General features: G+C 42.0%; 1 protein-coding gene across 2 annotated transcripts in view; it reads right to left on the reverse strand.

Moving 5' to 3' along the window:
- The window catches only part of ZNF277 (zinc finger protein 277), a 136,142-nt gene that overhangs the window by 20,408 nt on the left and 95,516 nt on the right, over window positions 1-20,218 (reverse strand). For both annotated transcript variants that reach the window (XM_034408857.3, XM_087874163.1), the window contains 2 exons: window positions 10,996-11,106; window positions 7,513-7,645 (listed from right to left, as the gene is read on the reverse strand). In XM_034408857.3, coding sequence (XP_034264748.1) covers window positions 7,513-7,645; window positions 10,996-11,106 — 244 coding nt within the window. The remainder of the gene's footprint in view (window positions 1-7,512; window positions 7,646-10,995; window positions 11,107-20,218) is intronic.

Here is a 20,218-nt window from a genome sequence, read left to right on the forward strand (position 1 = left end):
CGACGTATCTGGATCCGTTCCAGTCGGGCTTCAGGCCTGGGTACAGCACGGAAACGGCATTGGTCGCGTTGGTTGATGATCTCTGGAGGGCTCGGGACAGGGGCTGCTCCTCTGTCCTGGTCCTATTAGATCTCTCAGCGGCTTTTGATACCATCGACCATGGTATCATGCTGCACCGGCTGGAAGAGTTAGGGGTGGGGGGCACTGTTCTACAGTGGTTCTCCTCCTTTCTCTCTGACCGGTTGCAGTCTGTGTTGGCAGGGGGGCAGAGGTCGTCCCCGAGGCCCCTCGTATGTGGGGTGCCACAGGGGTCGGTCCTCTCGCCCCTTCTGTTCAACTTTTATGTGAAGCCGCTGGGCGAGATCATCCGTGGTTTCGGGGTGAAGTTCCATCAGTATGCTGATGACACCCAGCTGTACATCTCCACTCCGGACCACCCCAACGATGCCCTTGAAGTGATGTCCCGGTGTCTGGAGGCCGTGCGGATCTGGATGGGGAGGAACAGGCTCAGCTCAACCCATCCAAGACCGAGTGGCTGTGGTTTCCGATGTCCCGATATAGTCAGTTGATGCCATCGCTGACTATTGGGGGCGAATCACTGGCCCCCATGGAGAGGGCTCGCAACTTGGGTGTCCTCCTGGATTCACGGCTGTCTTTAGAAGAGCACTTGACGGCCGTGACCGGGAGGATTTTTCATCAGGTTCGCCTGATCCGCCCTTTCTGGATCGGGACTCCCTACACACAGTCACTCATGCCCTTGTCACCTCCCGACTGGACTATTGTAATGCTCTCTACATGGGGCTCCCCTTGAGGAGCACGCGGAGGCTCCAACTGGCGCAGAGTGCGGCCGCGCGGGTGGTTATGGGAGCAACATGGCGCTCCCGTGTAACACCTCTCCTGCGCGAGCTGCACTGGCTCCCGGTGGTCTTCCGTGTGCGCTTCAAGGTTTTGGTTACCACCTTTAAAGCGCTCCATGGCTTACGACCTGGTTATTTACGGGACCGCCTACTACCACAAATAGCCTCCCACCGGCTGGTACGCTCTCATAGAGAGGGTCTCCTCCGGGTGCCATCAGCCAAGCAGTGTCGACTGGCGGCCCCCAGGGGGAGGGCCTTCTCTGTGGGGGCACCCACTATCTGGAATGAGCTCACCCCGGAGATACGGAGGATCCCGGATCTGCGCACCTTCCGCCGTGCTCTTAAGACCCTTTTATTCCAGCAAGCCGGCCTGGCCTAATTTTTCTCCCCTTTCTTTTAAATTTTAAATTGAAATTTTAATTTGTTTTAAATTTATTGGGATTTTAATTGTCGTGGGCCAATATTATTTAATTTGGTTTTAAATTGTTTTTAACTTTTGTATTTCTGTATTTTATCTTGTGCCTGTTCACCGCCCTGAGTCCTTCGGGAGTAGGGCGGTATACAAATTTAATAAAACAAACAAACAAACATAAAACAAAGTATTCGAGTTATTACCGACTATAAGGCATCTTCCCTGACATGTAAGAGTGACATAGATTTTTTAAACAAGCTAAACATGTTTTTTGGACAGTTTGGAGGCTGCAAACAACATTCCAGGAAGGAAGGCTGTCCCCCTTCCTGATGAACAGGTTTGATACAACTGCTGTTTGGAAGGTCCTGTGGAAAGTCAACATTCAAAAAGCTATGGGTTCTGAAGAAACCGGAAGCGTCGTGGTGAGACCGGCTGGAAAAATAGTGGGCTCTGACAACCTCCATGAAAATCCAGCCGGACAAACCGCTGTTGGGGGAGTCTTCGGACCGGAACTGTCCTGTAGGAATGGTGAAGAAGGAGAGGTGCCTTGGATGACCAAGAGGAACAGGCAAGTTCCTTGAAAGGCCATTGAAAAATGACTGCTCTGAAGCTAGGATAACCGGACTAGGTTTTTTGTGCAGGAGCAGTGTCTGAACGGAGTGCTGGTACCGGGTGAGTGATTGGCCAACTCACAGGTAAAAAAAGAAACTGGATTTAAAATTGGACCTGGAGAAACTAAAAATAATAAAAGAAACCCGAGGAAAAGCACTCTTTATGTGGATTTAAAATATTTTGACAGCTTTGATACTCAGTTGATCTGAGAATATTGTGGATTTGAGAGTGACATCTGTTGGCAGAAAGAGACTACTGCAATATTGGTTGGAAGATAGAAGAGAAAATAACAGCTGTGACCTTGACTAATAAAAGATAATCCTGAAACTGTGAGAACTTTTAAGGAATATCTGTTTTTCTGAACTGCTTGGTTTCAACTCTCAACAGTTGTGGAAGATAACAAAGCTTTAACTTGGAGTGGATTGGATAAATATTTGAACTGGATACTATTTGGAACTAAAAAGAGACTATATGGACTTTAAAATTTTAATTAAATATAAATCAAAAGCTTTAACAATTTTTTAAATTGACAATATGGAGTCTTGGATGTGTGAGGAATTAATTGAGATGTTTAAAAACATGTGTGGATCACTAAAGGGTAATAAAAAGTCAGAAATTTTGCTGGAACACACAGAACAGGAAAAAATGAGCATAAATGAGGAGCAAGAAAATAATATTGAAGGAAAAGGAATTGAATGCAAAAAGCAGTTAGATGATTTCACTGGGATTAACAATGGCAAAAAAAGAGTGGATGGGGGGGAATATTCCCCCCAAAAGAATCAATCAAAGGGAAAAGAAGGAAATAGTGGAAAGAGATTAAAAGGCTTGGGGAGAATTACTTGAGTAATATATTTAAAAGTGACAAAAAGGATTCAGGAGAAAAGCTATAATAAATACAAAAAGAAAAAAAGAAAAAGAAGAAGTTAAAAGAATGGGATAAAAGGAGGAAATTATTAAGAAGTGGAATTTTGGAGAGACCAAGAGAAAATGGTTAAAGAGGGAAAAAATAGTGGAAAGGAGGAAGGGAAATAAGGTTATTAGTAGATTTAAGGGAACTGTATTAATATTATTAATTGTAGACTGTCAATTAAGTTAAAGGGTTTTAATGTAAGAAGTGAATATGATGATGTATATTGCTTATAGCAAAACAGAATAGCAAATAAAGTATGAAATGGCAATTGGATTTAATTATGAAGACAAGTTAAATTAAGAGACAAAATTGAAATGTTAAAAAGTGGGATGGGGATTTTGAGAAATATATTCTGCAAAAGGAGAAATAAGATAATTAATTGATGTTAGTGTAAGAAATTAGGAATTAAAGGGTGGATAGTGATACTGTTTATGTATTATGTATTAAGAAGAGATTAAGATCAGATAAAGAAATATGGAAAAAGAATATTGTGGCCGAAATTGGAAATATATAAAATGTATTGGGGGGGGGGGGAGGAGAAAGAAGAGATGAAATAACAAGATATGGTGAAAAATGATGAATTTGTGATAAAGAATTATATAAAAGGGATGAATATGGAAAAAGTGGGAAGATTGGAATAGATTATAAAAATTAATATATATAAGATGTATAAGATGTGACCTGGACAACACTCTGTTCATAAAATATGTGTGATGAAAGAAAAAATGTTAATAAAACTTGTTTACAAAAAAAAAAAAGAAAAAAGCTATAGGTCCTGATAATACCCCTGGGCAAGTACTTAAGGAGTGTGCTGACCAGTTGGCCACTGTTCTCACAGACATCTTCAATCTCTCATTGCATCAGGCCATGGTTCCGTCATGTTTTAAGACTGCAATCATTGTACCAGTGCTCAAAAAACCAATACATGCTTTAATGATTACCGTCCAGTTGCACTCACTTCCATTATGATGAAGTGTTTTGAGAGATTGGTAAAGGATTATATGGTTTCATGCCTTCTCCCTACATTTGACTGTAATGAGTCAAATGTAGGGAGAAGGCATGAAACCATATAATCCTTTACCAGAAGTACCTCTATAGATGATGCACTTCCTGTATGCTTCATCTTAGCTTGGCGCACCTGGAGGAGGAGAATATTTATGTGCAGATGAATTGATTTTAGTTCAGCATTCAAGACAATCATTCCTCAGCATTTGGTGAACAAACTGGGCCTATTAAGTTTTAATATTCCTTTATGTAACTGGATACTTGATTTCCTTATTGATAGACCCCCGTTTCTGCAAGTTGGAAGAAAAGTTTCCAACTCCATCTCCTTGAGTACAGGTTCCCCACAGGGCTGTATCTTGAGTGTGCTATTGTTCACCTTGATGACCTATGACTGCTGTGCCAAATCTGCTACAAATCATTTTGTGAAGTATGCAGATGACACGGCAATGGTGGGCCTTATCCAGAACAATAACGAAGATGCTTATAAGGAAGAGGTGAAGACTCTGGTGGACTGATGCAATAAAAGTAACCTGGTTCTAAATGTTAATAAAACAAAGGAGATCATCATAGATTTTAGAAAAAGCCATCATGGTCATACTCCACTCAGTATCAAGGATGCAGCTGTAGAGCTGTAGAGGTGGTCAAACGTATTAAGTATCTGGGGGTGCAGATAATTAACAATCTGAATTGGTCTCTCCACATGTCATCCTTAGTGAAGTGTGCAAACCAGCGTCTGCATTTCCTGTGTTGGATGAGGAGAGTACATCTTTCTCCTTCTGTCCTGGCCACTTTTTACAGAGGAATGATTGAGAGCATTTTAACAAGTTGCATCACTGTTTGGTTTGATGGTAGCAGTGCCTCAGCTAGAAGGTCTGTACAGAGAGTGGTAAGGACAGCTGAGAAGATTATAGGAAGCTCGCTTCCCATTATTTAGGATGTTGCTTAAAAGCGCCTGTGCTTAGAGCTCAAAGCATTGTTAGAGACCCCATACACCAGTGGTGGGTTCCTACCGGTTCGCTCCGGTTCAGGTGAACCAGTAGCAGCGGTGGCGGGAGGCTCAGCCTATCCACCCAAACGTCATCAAATATGCAGAAGCTTTGCACGCACAGAAGCTTCACACGAGTGAACCAGTAGCAAAGGTAAGTGAAACCCATACCTGCCACAGACCCACTTTACGGCCTGTTTCTGTTGCTTCCCTTTGGGAGGAGGTTTTGCAGTATTTCTAGCAGGACTACCCGATTCTGTAACAGCTTTGTTCCCTATGCCATCCTTCTGGTAAACTCGCAAGATTCATTTTTCTCATCATGTACATCTATACATGCAAATTAGACTATGTTGTTTCTCTGTATCATATAATATATGTGGGTATATACATAATTTTTCTTTCTTTCTTTGTCATGTTTATGTAGTGTATATTGGAGATGGTGACCCTTTGAGAGCTGTATGCAACAAATTTTCATTTTAATGTACACCGATTAGTGTACATTTAAAGTGACAATGAAGTTTTTTTAATAAGGGGGGGAAATGATGAGATTGCTGCACACTTTTATGATGGGAAATTCGGAGGGGGAATTGACAGTTGAAGAAGAACAGAGCAGCCTGGAATCCAATTTGTGCTGGTGCCCTGGCATCCTCAAGTTCGTTTGCCCTGAGTGTGGAATTTCACCAACCCAAACATCTCAGAGTTTATCACAATATCACAGTGATGCTGGATTGGCTATGCTATGGATTACGGGGGGAGGTCTAGGGAAACTGGGGTTTTAGTTCTGTATTGCTGAGTGGGAATTTCAGATTCCACTTGATTCTACTGCAATCAGTATTCCTTAGTAAAAGTGCCTTTCACTTCAAATGGAGTCAAGAGTTTTATTTCCTTAAGGGATTAAACTGGGGCAGGTCTGACATTAAGCAGAATCTGCAATTGTGATCAGCCTGGAAAGGACATCACTTCTAACGTGGGGACCGTGCACACAGTGTCAGCTCAAGCGAGTGACCAGGAGACCGAATGCTGGGGGGAGGCTTCATCCAGGCCCCTTTCCTGGCTGGATCTCTCTGAATGGTGGTCCCTGGGCATTGGAAGGAAGGACTGGGAAGAGAAGCCCTTGGAGGTGACTTTCACCTGCAGAAACTGTGGCAGTCCCCAGTGGAACAGAGAATAGAGCTGGAAAAACTGGAGGAGGAGGAAGAGGCGGGCAGAGAACAGGGCCAAGCTGACTGGATGATGGAGCAAGCTATCAATTTTGTGCGGGGAGCTTTCAAAAACCTCAAGGCAAAGAAACCACAGCAGAGCGGAGACAGTTCTTTGCAAGGTGAGTCTGGTGCAGTAGGATGGGAGGAGGGGAATCAGTTTTGGCAGGCAGGGGGGAATAGGTTGAATGTTGCAATGCCTCTGCGGTTGTTTGTAAGGGCAAATGACTGCTATGGTGCTTCAGCATTAGTAATTTCGGGACTTTTGGGGGGACACTTGGGGGAGTTATTGCGTAACTTCGAACAGCCACAAAATGAACTGTCGTAACTCGAGGATTACCTGTTCTTCAGAATGAACAAGATACAAATAATTTGGTGGTATAGGTTAACTTTCTTGACTTTCAGTTTTATCACTGGTGATTTTTACTTGGATTTCTCTGGGTACTGCAAGTGATCCAACAAAAATAAATCAGTACATAGCTACTATGTGATCTTTGGACATTGTGACAAGAGCTTGGCCTTTTATTGCCAATTTAAAACATGCGATTTAACGCAGGAGGTATCTGTATTGCCTAAAATTGTGAAATGACAAAGTATTTATATTCAGTCCAATTACCTCTTCATTTCATGAGTTCAGAAATGTCCAGAGGATCTAAAACTCCCAAATTACAGAGGATTGGAACACAGCACATGTTTTGTATGCCTACTATATTTTTTCTAAACAATTTAAAATATTGCTTAATTATTTGCAAGAATTCTGAAATTAAGAATTGTAATACATTGCATTAACTAATGAAGGTTTGCAACCTGAGAGTCTTTATGTACTGTAAGTGTATCTCAACCACTTAAGGCTGCCAAGCAATTAATCAACTAACTATTAAGTTGGAAGGATTTCTTGAAAAATTCTAAGGTAAAGGTTGACAACAAGAAGATAACTGCCAACAAGGAAAAAGTGCTTTAATTCTGAATAACCCAAAGAGACAGAATTGCCTGTAAAATTCTCAATCCCCAACAGTTATGGTGTATTACAGATAACACAGATTCACTTATATCTTATTTTTACTATACTATATAGTTATTTTAAAATTGATAAACTTATTTTTTTTAAATCTAAAATTGTAATCTGATATGATTTTATAGCATTATAATAGAGTTCTGAGTTCCATAATTGCTTCACAGTAGCTTTTATGGTCTATGTTATTACTACAGTTTTGTAGCTATTTCCTTTACAATTTAAAGGCACAGGCTGTTCTTAAATTATACCAACTTAAATTATATCAACAGTTACAGTTGATTTTGTAACCTTACAATTGATTCTGTAGCCCCAAATTAACAGCCAATAATAGCCACTTTTAGTTGGTCAAAAACTGAAACAGTCATTTGACTGAACCCAGTTAAATGATCACCCGTCTGTGCATGAAGCACATTAATAGTTGGTATTTTATTGTTGATCTAAAATGCAACTTGGTATTAATTCAATATAATTAAAAGGAAATATAAATTAAATATATATATGTATACATACAGCTTACCAAATAATTAATAATATAAAATCTGTCATATTCTTGGTTTTTAGCATTGATTTTACGATGTTGCTTCTTCCTCATGTGGTCCTTGAGTTTGTTCTTATCCCCAAATGTTTTTTCACAGTATAAACATTGGAAACTAGGAGTTAGCAAAAGAAAAATGAAATTATTATAATACTATCAATTAGCAAAATTACTTGTGATGCTAACCAAACTGGTTCATTTTTAAATATGTAAGACTCTCTTTATAGGCATCAGAAAGATATTTAAGAAAACTTTTGTTAATAAATTATTCAAGCAACATCTGCAGCATCCAAAATCAACTCTGTTCAATTGTTAAACTGGAGAGGCAGTTTAATGTAATGGTTAAGGTGTTAGCCTATAAACCAGGAGATTGTGAATTCTAATCCCACTTTAGGTATGAAAAACCAGCTGGGTGACTTTGAGCCAATCATTCTCTCTCTCTTATCCCAACTCACCTTATGGGTCGTTATAGAGGGAAAACAGAAGGAAAGAATATTGGTATTTTTGTGCCATGAACTGCATATGAAAAAAAGATGGAATAAAAAAATCTAAAAATAAAAATTAAAGTGCCCGGAATCTAGGCTCAAATATCACTTATTTTATAACTAACCCACAACAATATGACTTATTTTATAATTAACTCACAGCAATGTTAAAAGCCTCCCAAATCCTTCCATGATTAAATAGATGTCAGGTAAATCAGTAATAGACAGTTTCAGAAAAGATACAACATTCAGAACAGTGGTAATTCAACTTTTTATTTATTAAAAAAGAGAAGAAAAAAGAGAAAGTAAATATATAAATTTAAAACAGAATGTGGAGCTACCATTATAAAACAAAACTAATAACATAAGGGTGCTTTTTCAAGAGGCAATTAGACTTTCTGGTTTTTCTTTGAAGATGTTTAGCTTTTTATCCAAGAAGCTTCTTCACCTCTGACTGGATGGTGGGGAATGGAAGGATTTATACTCCTTACAGACAACTGGTCATTTGCATTCTTTCAGTGAGTTGTTAAGGCCACCTGGAGGTTTATCTGTGTCATCAGGGTCAAACTTGATTAGTGCAAATGGGTGTGGAGCAGTAGTGGGTTCCACTTACCTTTGCTATCGGTTCGGAATCGGGAGTGCGCACGCAGGGCACTTCTGCGCAGAACCTTCTGTGCATGCGCAGAGTGACCGTGATGATGTCCGAGCGGGTAGGCAGAGCCTCCCGTCGCCGCCACTACTGGTTCACCCGAACCGGGGCAGACCACTAGAAACCCAACACTGGTGTGGATCCTTCTTGGAACTGTTGAAAGGACTGTGTTATAGACTGCAGATAGATGATGTCATATCCCGCCCACTCTAGTTTAGAGAAGGCTGTTCAATTTTGACATAGATAGTCTCTTTGACCCATCTTTCAAACCAGTGGTCCTCTCTGTCCAAATTGTGGGCTTTGCTGTCTTCAAAAGAGTGGCCTTTGTCTTTCAAATGCAGATGGACTGCTGAATCTAGTCCTGATGGGTTTGTTCTCCTATGTTGTGCCATGTGTTTATGAAGTGGTTGTTTTGTTTCCCTAATGCAGAGATCTGCACATGGCTCATTGCCTTTTACTGCACATACCACATTGCTTAGTTTGTGTCTGGGTGTTTTATCCTTGGGGTGGACAAGTTTCTGCCTTAGGGTATTCTTGGGTTTGAAGTATGTTGTGTTGGCTGAAGATCCTCCTAAGCTTCTCCGATATTCCTGCAACGTATGGAATGATAACGTTGCTTCATTTATTGTATTCTTTGTTGTCTGCTATGGAGGAGCTCCTATAGGGTCTTTTTTGAGATTTGATGAAGGCCCATTTGGGATAGCCACACGTTCTGAGGGCTTCCTTGATATGTTTTAGTTCTTTGTCTTTCCCATCTTTGCTCATAGGCAGGCCTTCAGCTTGGTTGTGTAGGATTCTGATGACTCCCATTTTATGCTCCAGTGGGTGGTGGGAATCAAAATGTAATTATTGATCTGTGTGTAGGGGTTTTCTGTAAACTTCAATGTTTACAGGCTTCTGTATTCTTTGATGTGTACTGAACAGTCCAGGAAGGCTAGACTATTTTCCTTAACACTTTCCCATGTGAATTTGATGTATTTGTCCACAGAGTTGATATGTTTGGTGAACCCTTCCTGTGCCATCTATGTCAAAATTGAACAGCCCTCTCTCAACAGAGGGGGACGGATATGACATTATCTATTTCCAGTCTACAACACAGTCCTTTCAACAGTTCCAAGAAGACTCCATTCCCATTTGCACTAATCAGGTGACCCTGACAACAGATAAACCTCCATGTGGCCTCGACGACTCGCTAAAAGAATGCAAATGACCAACTTTTTCCAAGGAGTATAAATCCTTCTATTCCCCATTCAGTCAGAGCTGAAGAAGCTTCTTGGGTGAGAAGTGAAAAGTCTTCAAAGAAAAACGAGAAAGTCCAATTGACTCTTGAAAAAGTACCTTTGGGACAATTGTGACTGAATGACTGAGAATCTCCATAGACAAAACTAATATCACATACCACTTATGTAGATACTTTAATTCAGTGCTTCCCAGACTTTGTCCTTCATTCTCAAACTTTTCTATCAGAAGATCCTTTTTACCCAATATTACCGTACTTTTTGAAGTATAAGACACACTCCCCCCCCCAAAGAGGGTGGAAATATTGGTGCGTCTTATACACCGAACACAGCCATTTTTGGCTTCCTGAAGCCCCCCCCTCCGGCGCATCACATATTTTCAAGAAACGGGCCTGTTTTTCGCAAAAACGGGACGCACAGAGGGTTTGGGAGGCCTGTAGAGTGCTCCTGGGGGACGGGGAGGGCAAAAACTTTTTTTTCTTGCTTACCTCTTCAAAATCTTGGTGCGTCTTATACACCGGTGCATCTTATAGTCCAAAACATACGGTAATAAACTACTTTAAATTAATTGAAATGTCCTGGCTGTCAGGGTTCCAAGTAACATACGCATAGCAAACAAAACTCTGAGGTAGGTAAATTCCTCAAAGAATAAGTTTATTGGATAAATCATATTGGCACAGGCTGGTGAAAACTGACTTTGCCTATTCCTGCGGTTTTCACCTAATTAAAAGTTTTTCACTTTCTCAGAACAATCATTCACATGGTCCAATCAGGATACTGTCCAGTTGCTAGGTGACTCCAGTCCCCTCCTTCCGAGCAGCTGCAAGAACGTCTTTGGTTCCCAAGAGAAAGTATTTTGTTTTGACTATAAACCCCAACTATCTCTATTCCCTCCTCCCTATACCTCTTCTCCAGTGTCTCAGCGCTGAAGTCTTAAAATGGCCTCAGTCAGGCCAGCTTCAGGGTTGACACTGGCTGTGCTTGCGCTATCCTTTCCTGTGTCACTTTTTCCCAATTTTGGACAATTTACCCAGGTTTGAGAAGCCAGACAATTAACCCAGGTTTTAATTCTTGGCCATATACAAATAGGTACCTGTCAATTTTTTTCTGAAGAACATCCAAAAACTCCTTACAGTTCACAATGTTATCTGGCAATCCAATATTGAATGCATGATCTTTTGCCATGTGATTGACAAGGACTGACCTAAAAAATAAAAGAAACAAAATACAGTGTATCTTTTTCTTCTTCTACCTACATTTTAGGGCACCATTAAATATACTCAAATGAAAACCATAATGCTTGGAATTAAGCAGTGCTGCTAGAATGAAGGTAGTTTATCCTTTTGCTTAGATTTCCAATTTCACTGTAAACAGCATGCAGAGATGAATAATACTCAAAGCAACTCTTAATATTCAGAAATTCACAAATGCTACTTGAAATACGTTCCACGAGTGACTAAATAACTGTAGTGATTCTTTTACTGATAGAATTTGTGCTTAACCAAAGAAAAATGTGAATTTCAGACCAATAAAACTATTATTGAATAACTTTCTAGCAGCAAAGATTTTTGACGCATATATTTGCAAGTTATTTCCGTCTCATATCAGCATATCACAACATCATCTGCATCTTTAAAACCAAAATCAATTACTGATTTTGATCAATATGGTAATTATGCATTTCAGACTGCAGCAGAAAAGACAAATGATTTCAACAGAGGAGGGTGGGCAATATATTTCATACCTCATTAGAATGGAAACACTGGTGGCAAACAAACAGAAGCACATATATTTATTTAAAGCAAAGACTATACAAAGATAATACAGAAATCAATTTTATTACTTGGAGCGATAATCACTCACTATGTAGATTCCACTCACAAAGTAGTACTACTGTAATTCATTGATTATTTAGATACAGCAAACCAAACATATTGCCTCCCCTCCCCTCTCAAGTCTCAGTTCAGTAATTCCTGTCTTGGTTAAATGCTGTTTGAAGTTCAGAGAGTGGAGCCCACACATCCTGGCTCATTCCCATGTTCATATCATACTATTTGCTGGGCTGAATAGTTGTATCAAAAATAGAATAATATAGAGAACCAGAATGATATTCAGGGTGAGCAGGGCACAGCCTACATATCATTTTGAGATTCCAGGATTCAAAACTTTCTGCTTTGTTAAGTTTCAGTATGTTGAAACTTTGAACTTTTGTTAACTAAAAATAATAGAAATAATTTAAAATTTAATATAGTTTTAAAAGGTAAAGGTAAAGGTTCCCCTCACATATACGTGCTAAGTCGTTCCCGACTCTAGGGAGCGGTGCTCATCTCCATTTCAAACCGAGGAGCCAGTACTGTCCGAAGAAATCTCTGTGGTCATGTGGCCGGCATGACTAAACGCCAAAGGCGCACGGAACACTGTTACCTTCCCACCAAAGGTGTCCCTATTTTTCTATTTGCATTTTTTATGTGCTTTCGAACTGCTAAGTTGGCAGAAGCTGGGACAAGTAATGGGAGCTCACCCTGTTACGCGGCACTAGGGATTCGAACTGAACTGCCGACCTTTCAATCAACAAGCTCAGCGTCTTAGCCACTGAGTCACTGCGTCCCACTATAATAATATATATATTATATATATATTTGTTTTCTCAGGTTTTCGCGGGTGTTTGTATGTAGGTCTTTGGTTATTCGGGTCTTCTCCCACGTAAAATTGGAAGTGTCTTGGCGACGTTTCGACGAAGTCTCATTCGTCATCTTCAGGCTGGTGTTCTCGGCTTCATGCTTCCAGGAGCAATGTGAGATCGCAGCTGTCTCTTCCTTTTAACTGCTAGTGGAGGTGTGAGCTGATTGGGTGGGAACTTGGCTGTGTTCTGATTGGGTGGAGGTGTGTTCTGATTGGTTAGGGGCTTGGCTGTGCTCTGATTGGCTGGGGTTGTGTTCTGTTTGGGTGGGGGCTTGGTTGTGCTCAGCTTAGTCTGAGTTGCAGGGGGATTTGAGCTGGTGAGCTGCGTTGTTGTTGTTTGGCTTCGTGTTTGTGGCCGTGCGAGCTCTTCATGGTGGGTGTCAGTCTGCTTCATGTATGGATTGGAGGGTTTTAAAGTGGCTAATGATGCAGCTGCGGTCTGGCTTCTGGTCCTTGGTCGTGGCTCATTATCAGTGTGGGTTTGAGTCTGCTTTCTGCGTGGATGTGTGGTGGTGACATCAGGTGTGGCACTCGTGAGTGTGGGTCTGGTGTCATTCGTCGTGTTAGGGACTCGTTTGTCAATAAGGGCGGGTTTCCAAATGGCTGGTAGGCGGGAGGTATCGTCTCGTTTGTTCATGCTGTGTGGGCGTTTTTCTATCTCAATGGCTTCTCTGATTATTCTGTTGTTAAAGTGTTCAGTTTTGGCGATAGTTCTGGTCTTTTTAAAGTCAATATCATGTCCTGTGGCTTTAAGGTGTTGGACCAGGGAAGAAGTTGGTTCCTCTTTTCTGACTGAGTTCTTGTGTTCTTCTATGCGTGCACTTATTCGTCTGTTGGTTTGTCCGATGTATGTGGTGGGGCAGGCGGTGCATGGGATTTCATATACTCCTTGATTTTCTAACTCAATTTTGTCTTTGGGGTTCCTTAGGATGGTGGATATTTTTCGGTTTGTGCAGAATGCTGTCTTGATGTTATGTTTGTGGAGGATTTTGCTTATTCTGTCTGTGGTGCCTTTTATGTATGGGAGGAGGGCCTTGCCGTTTTCTTGTTCTCTGTCTTGGATTTTAGTGGGGGTTTCTTTTTGGATTAGGTTGGTGATCTTATTTCTTTGGAATCCATTGGATGTGAGTACGTTAGTGAGGGTGTGTAGTTCGGTTTTTAGGTGTTGTTCGTCAGCTAAGCGTTTTGTTCTGGAAATGAGTGTTTTGGCCACAGAGTTGATCTGGGCAGGGTGGTGGTGTGAGAGTGCGTGCAGATAGCGGTTTGTGTGTGTTTTCTTCTGGTATATAGTGTGTCCTAGGGAGCCATTGGATTTTCTGTAGACTAAGACATCCAGGAAGGGAAGTTGGTTGTTCACTTCTGTTTCCATGGTGAACTGTATTTTGGGGTGTAGGCTGTTGAGGTGTGTGAGGAAGTTGTCCAGTTTTTCTTTCCCATGTGGCCAGATTATGAAGGTGTCGTCCACATATCTGAGCCAGAGTTTGGGTTTGTGATCGGATTTTTCTAGGGCTTGGGTTTCAAAGTATTCCATATAGAGGTTGGCAATGACAGGTGAGAGGGGTGATCCCATGGGTGCTCCTTCTGTTTGTTTGTATTTCTGTCCATTATAGATGAAGTATGTGTTGGATAGGCAGTGGTTGGTCAGATCTAAGATGTGCTTGGGGGGGTTATATTTGTTTTGGATAACTGTCAAGGCTTCTTTGATTGGTACTTGGGTGAAGAGGGATATGACATCAAAGCTCACGAGTAGGTCACTGGGCTGTAACTTTTGTTGCTTTATGATGTCTATGAACTGGAATGAGTTTTTTACGTATGAGGTGATGGATTCTGCATAGGGCTGTAGTTGTTTGGCGAGAAATTTGGCTAGGTTTTGTAGAGGTGAGCCTATGGAGCTGACTATGGTACTAAGTGGGGTTCCTTTTTTGTGTATCTTGGGGAGACCATAAAGCTTAGGGCATCTGGATGATTTCTCTCTGGGTATGATTCTTTGCTGAATCTCTTCGCTGATGGGGGAGGCTTTTATTTTGGATCTGGTGGTTTTTTCCAGGTAGGTGGTGGGGTCTGTGTTTAGGGGTTTGTATATGGAGTCTTGGAGTAGGTTGGTTAATTTGGTTTGGTAGTCAGATGTGTTCATAACCACCGTGGCATTGCCCTTGTCTGCTGGTAGGATTATTATGCTGGTGTCTTCTTTCAGGTTAAGTAGTGCTGTCTGTTCCTCTTTGGGTAAGTTACTTTTGGGTGGCTTGCTGGTGCAGAGGATATTGGTGATTTCGAGTCTGATTCTGTTTGCATAGTCGGGGTTGATTTTGGTCAGGCTGGTTTCAACTCCGCATATAATGGTTTCAGTGGGGATGCTTTTGGGAGCGACTGCAAAGTTGAATCCTTTGGAAAGGACATTGGTTTCGGCTTTGGTGAGGATCCTATCTGAGATGTTATGCACTGTTTGTTTCATGTGTGGCTGTGAGGGTGGAGGGGATTGTTTCTGGCGTTCTTGTAGTCTTCGGAGTTTGTTGGTGTGTGTGTCTGTCTTGAGGGTGGTCTGTGTTTCGGCTCTCCGGATGGCAAGTTGTTTGGATTTGTCCCAAAGTGCGGGGTGGATCTTGTTGCTGAGTTTGAGGTGAAGTGTGAGGAGATATTTGTTGATTCGGTCTAGGAGGAATCTTTTTCTGTGGAGTTCATTTCTGATTAGGGCTAGTTCTGTTCTTTTCAGAATGCGTTTGGTGGCTGCAGAGTTGAAGTGGAATTTCAGTTGGAAGCCTGTGGGGATTAAATTTTGATCTCGGCAGTTGCGTAGGAATGCAAGGTCACATAAAATGGAAGCTCTTTGGACTTCGAGTTTTTCATAGGTCCTGGTCAGATGGTGGATTTCCTCCCCGTAGAGGTGGGATATTTGTTTTCTCAGGTTTTCGCGGGTGTTTGTATGTAGGTCTTTGGTTATTCGGGTCTTCTCCCACGTAAAATTGGAAGTGTCTTGGCGACGTTTCGACGAAGTCTCATTCGTCATCTTCAGGCTGGTGTTCTCGGCTTCGTGCTTCCAGGAGCAATGTGAGATCGCAGCTGTCTCTTCCTTTTAACTGCTAGTGGAGGTGTGAACTGATTGGGTGGGAACTTGGCTGTGTTCTGATTGGGTGGAGGTGTGTTCTGATTGGTTAGGGGCTTGGCTGTGCTCTGATTGGCTGGGGTTGTGTTCTGTTTGGGTGGGGGCTTGGTTGTGCTCAGCTTAGTCTGAGTTGCAGGGGGATTTGAGCTGGTGAGCTGCGTTGTTGTTGTTTGGCTTCGTGTTTGTGGCCCTGCGAGCTCTTCATGGTGGGTGTCAGTCTGCTTCAACGCAGCTCACCAGCTCAAATCCCCCTGCAACTCAGGTGGTGGTGTGCTTCCATTTGCTCCTGTAACACATATACATATACATATATATACACACACACACACACACATATATATAGATATACATATATGTCTATGTAAGTTTTCACGGGTATATATGTGTGTACAGTTTATATCTTGAGTTTCTTCCCGTGTAATTGTAAACATATCCTTAAAAGGGTAGTAGCGATGTTTCCACGAGTTCGCATTCGTCATCTTCTGGCTGATGTTCTCGGTTTGGTGCTTATGGGCAAACTGTGATTGTAACTGACGTTTTTCTATGAAAAGAGGCAAAGGTGTATTCTGATTGGGCGACAGTGTTGTTGTATTCTGTTTGGCTGATGACGTAGATGTATTTCGATTGGGTGGAAGCGCTGTTGCTTGGTTGTGGGTCAATGGATAAGTTATGCTGGAACTGGTGGCAACACAGGCCACCTTTGATCTATGGTTTATATTTTGTGTTAAGATTCGTCTGTCTATGAGAGCAGGTTTCCAAATAGTAGGCAGACGGGAAGTGTCATCACTTTATTCATACAATATGGTCTTTTCTCTATTTCAATGGCCTCTCTGATTATTCTGCCATTGAGATGTTCTATTTTTGCAACTGTTTTTGTGTTATTTTGTGTTATTAAAATTAATATTATGTCCTGTGGCATTTATGTGTTGTACCGGGGCAAGCAATTGCTCTCAGACAGCAAGTGCGAGCCCCCAACACCTGATGTGGTCCCCTGCTCCCGCCATATCTGCCCCTCCCATTCACCGTGCCGATGGTACAGCCCTCATAGATATCGTCCCCCATCCCTTTTCCAATCCCTCGTCCAGTGCCCCCCCGGATTGTTACCCTGTGCCGGGCACGGCTCTGACCCTGGTGGATTTCCCCCCCCATCCGCCATAGTCATCTTCCCAGTATCTTTAAAAGAATAATTACAACCCCCCCCCAGAACCCCTTAAAATCTTTAAATCTTGCAGGACGAGGAGTTCCGACACCGAATAAATATAGCCATCAGGGGAAACAGTCCAAGGGTGGGGGACCGCTGATGTTATAAGCGTAGGGAAAATTCCAGTCCATGGTCAGGCTGCCAAGCTCCACTGTCCTCTCACGACAGTGGCTAAGGAGGTGCATATCATTCGACCCTGAAAGTTTCCAGGGCGGCCGTCTCTCACCAGGCCAATCCATGGAGACTTTGATAGAAAGCTCAAGGATGAGGATAGCCATATTCCGCCTCCTCAGGCCTCATGTCCATAGAACCAGTATCCCTCCTGGGATTAGCAGCATCAGGGAATCCAATATCCAGCTCAAAGGAGGTTTAAGTTCGTAAATGTTCGTCAAAGAAGTTCTACATGGTAGGGAATCCAGACAGGCCAGATGGAAGTGGGGAAAAATTAGGAGTAGTTCAGCAGGCCAAGATGGATGGGAAGCTATGATCGTAATAGGCCAATAGGCCAAAACTCAGTCCGAAGGAAGGAGGGGGGGGATTCAAACCGCATAAGTTTGTAGTCATTTTCCGGCCCCAATAACCCTCAACCTTCCATTCTAGTGGGTGAAGCTCCCCTATTTCGTCCCCCCCATCCAGCTCACCCTGGGGGGGGGTCTCTGGGTCTCCCTGGAGGTAACCCTTCCCTCAAGGGTCGTATACTCTCCAGTCACCCCAAAATCAGATCTAAAACCACTGCTGAAAAGTCCTGGTCCGTCTGTTTGGAAGTCTGTAGGCCCTTGGGAGCCGCCCCAACCTTAGGCGCCCCCGTCACGACCACCGCCGCGGCCTCCGCAGTCCCCACCGCCATCCGCGCCATTGGCCCCCCCACGGACGTCCCCAGCCGCCCCCTGCCTCCAAAGATCCACCTCGAGGCATCCAGGGGCGTGGGGAACCTCCGTAGGGGCCTCACAATGCCGATGTCGTCCAGGAGCTGCCGCCGCCGCCGCCATGACCACCCGCGACCGCCGCCGCCGCTCCCCTGCAGGCCGCAGACCGTCACCCACCGTCGTCCTGACGTCATCCCCCTCAGCGCTGGGATGGTCCGGGGAGCCGACAAAGCTCCCAACGGGCTCCTCAGATGTTGCTTCGCCCGGGCGGGGGGTCATAGATGTTCGAAATGACCCCCCTGAGCCCCCCCAAGCCGAGGCATCGCCCCCAAGAAGCCGAGACTCAACGTCGGAGCGCCATCTTGGGCATGCGCAGAAGACCAATATAGGGCAAGATGGCTTTCCCATTGTTTTGTTCCTCTTGTTGATTTCTCTTCTGTCTGGGTGTTGCATGCTGGATCATACTGATGATTTTATTTCTACAGAACCCATTTGATGTCAGTATGTTAGTTAATGTATATAATTCTGTTTGTAAATGTGCTTCATCAGCCAGACGTTCAGTTCTTGTGGTTAATGTTTTGGCAACAGAGTTTATTTGTGCTGGATGGTGATGTGATTTAGCGTTGAGATAGCGGTTCGTATGTGTCTTCTTTTGATAGATGGTATGTCCTAAGGTGCCATCAGATTTTTTATAAATTAATACATCAAGGAAAGGCAACTGATTTTCTGATTCTATCTCCATGGTGAACTTTATTTTGGGATGGAGGTTGTTCAAATATACTAAGAAGTTTTCCAGTTTATCTCTTCCATGCGGCCAGATCACAAAAGTGTCATCAACATATCTAAGCCACAATTTTGGCTTGTTAACAGTTTTTTCTAAAGCATTGGTTTCGAAATCTTCCATGAAAAGATTAGCGATAACCGGTGATAATGGTGATCCCATTGGTGCACCTTCTATTTGTTTATATCTCTGTTCTCTGTGTATGATATATGTGTTGGATAAACAATGTTCTGTTAAGTCTGTGATATGTTTCGGTAGTTGATATTTGTTTTTAATTGATGACAGGGCTTCTTTGACAGGTATTTGCGTGAATAGTGATACAACATCGAAGCTTACAAGTAAGTCATTTTCTTTTATGTGTTGCTTTTTCATTATTTGTATAAAATGGTATGAGTTCTGTACATATGAAGCAGCGGATTCTGCATAAGGTTGTAGATGTTTTGCTAGGTATTTGGCTAGATTTTGTAACGGTGAGCCTATGGAACTTACTATGGGTCTAAGAGGTATTCCATCTTTGTGTATTTTTGGGAAGCCATACAGTTTTGGACATTTTGATGATTTTTCTCTGGGAATAATTGTTTGTTGGATTTCTTTACTTATAGTACTTGATTTTATCTTTATCTTCGTGGTTTTTTCTAGATATGTTGTTGGGTCTGTGTTTATGGGTTTATATGTGGCATCTTGAAGTAAGTCAGACAGTTTCTTTTCATAGTCCACTCTGTTCATTACTACCGTTGCATTGCCTTTATCTGCTGGTAATATCATTATGCTATTATCGTTTTTTAAAACTTGTAGTGCTTTTTGTTCTTCTTTTGATAAGTTGCTTTTAGGTGGTTTACTAGTGCGTAGAATGTTGGTGACATCATGTCTAACTTTATCAGCATCATCAGCACTGAGTTTCTTTAAGCTGGTTTAACTTCGTATATGATGGTTTCTATAGGGATTTTCTTAGGTGCCACTGCAAAGTTAAAGCCCTTTGCTAAGACATTTGTTTCTGCTGTTGTTAGTTCTTTATTGGAAACATTGTATACTACTTGTTTTAAATGATGCTGTGCTGTGGTTAGAGGTTTTTTATGTTCTAATTTCTTAAGTTTCTTTAAATGTCTGTAAGTTTTATGAGTGGTTTCTATTTCAGATCTCCAGATGGCAAGTTGTTTTATTTTGTCCCATAATATGGGGTGAATAATATTGCTTATCTTTAAGTATAAAGTTAATAGATCTTTGTTTACTTGATCCAATAGGAATCTTTTGCTATGAATTTCATTTCTAACTAATGCCATTTCAGTTCTTCTCAGAATGCGTTGGATAGATGTTGTGTAGGTATGGAATTTCAATTTAAAGCAAGTAGGTATTATATTTTGATCATGACAGTGACATAAAAATGTTAAATCACACAGTATTCGAGTTCTTTTTATCTCTAACTTCTTGTAAGTTCTGGTAAGTTTATACATCTCCTCCCCGTAGAGGTGTGATATTTGTCTATGTAAGTTTTCACGGGTATATATGTGGGTACAGTTAATATCTTGGGTTTCTTCCCGTGTAATTGTAAACATATCCTTAAAAGGGTAGTAGCGACGTTTCGACGAAATCGCATTCGTCATCTTCTGGCTGATGTTCTCGGTTTGGTGCTTATGGGCAAACTGTGTGATTGTAACTGACGTTTTCTATGAAAAGAGGCAAAGGTGT

This window comes from Pantherophis guttatus, chromosome 7 (genome assembly GCF_059756535.1).
Source record: "Pantherophis guttatus breed Tessera chromosome 7, ASM5975653v1, whole genome shotgun sequence".
Classification (NCBI taxonomy): Eukaryota; Metazoa; Chordata; class Lepidosauria; order Squamata; family Colubridae; genus Pantherophis; species Pantherophis guttatus.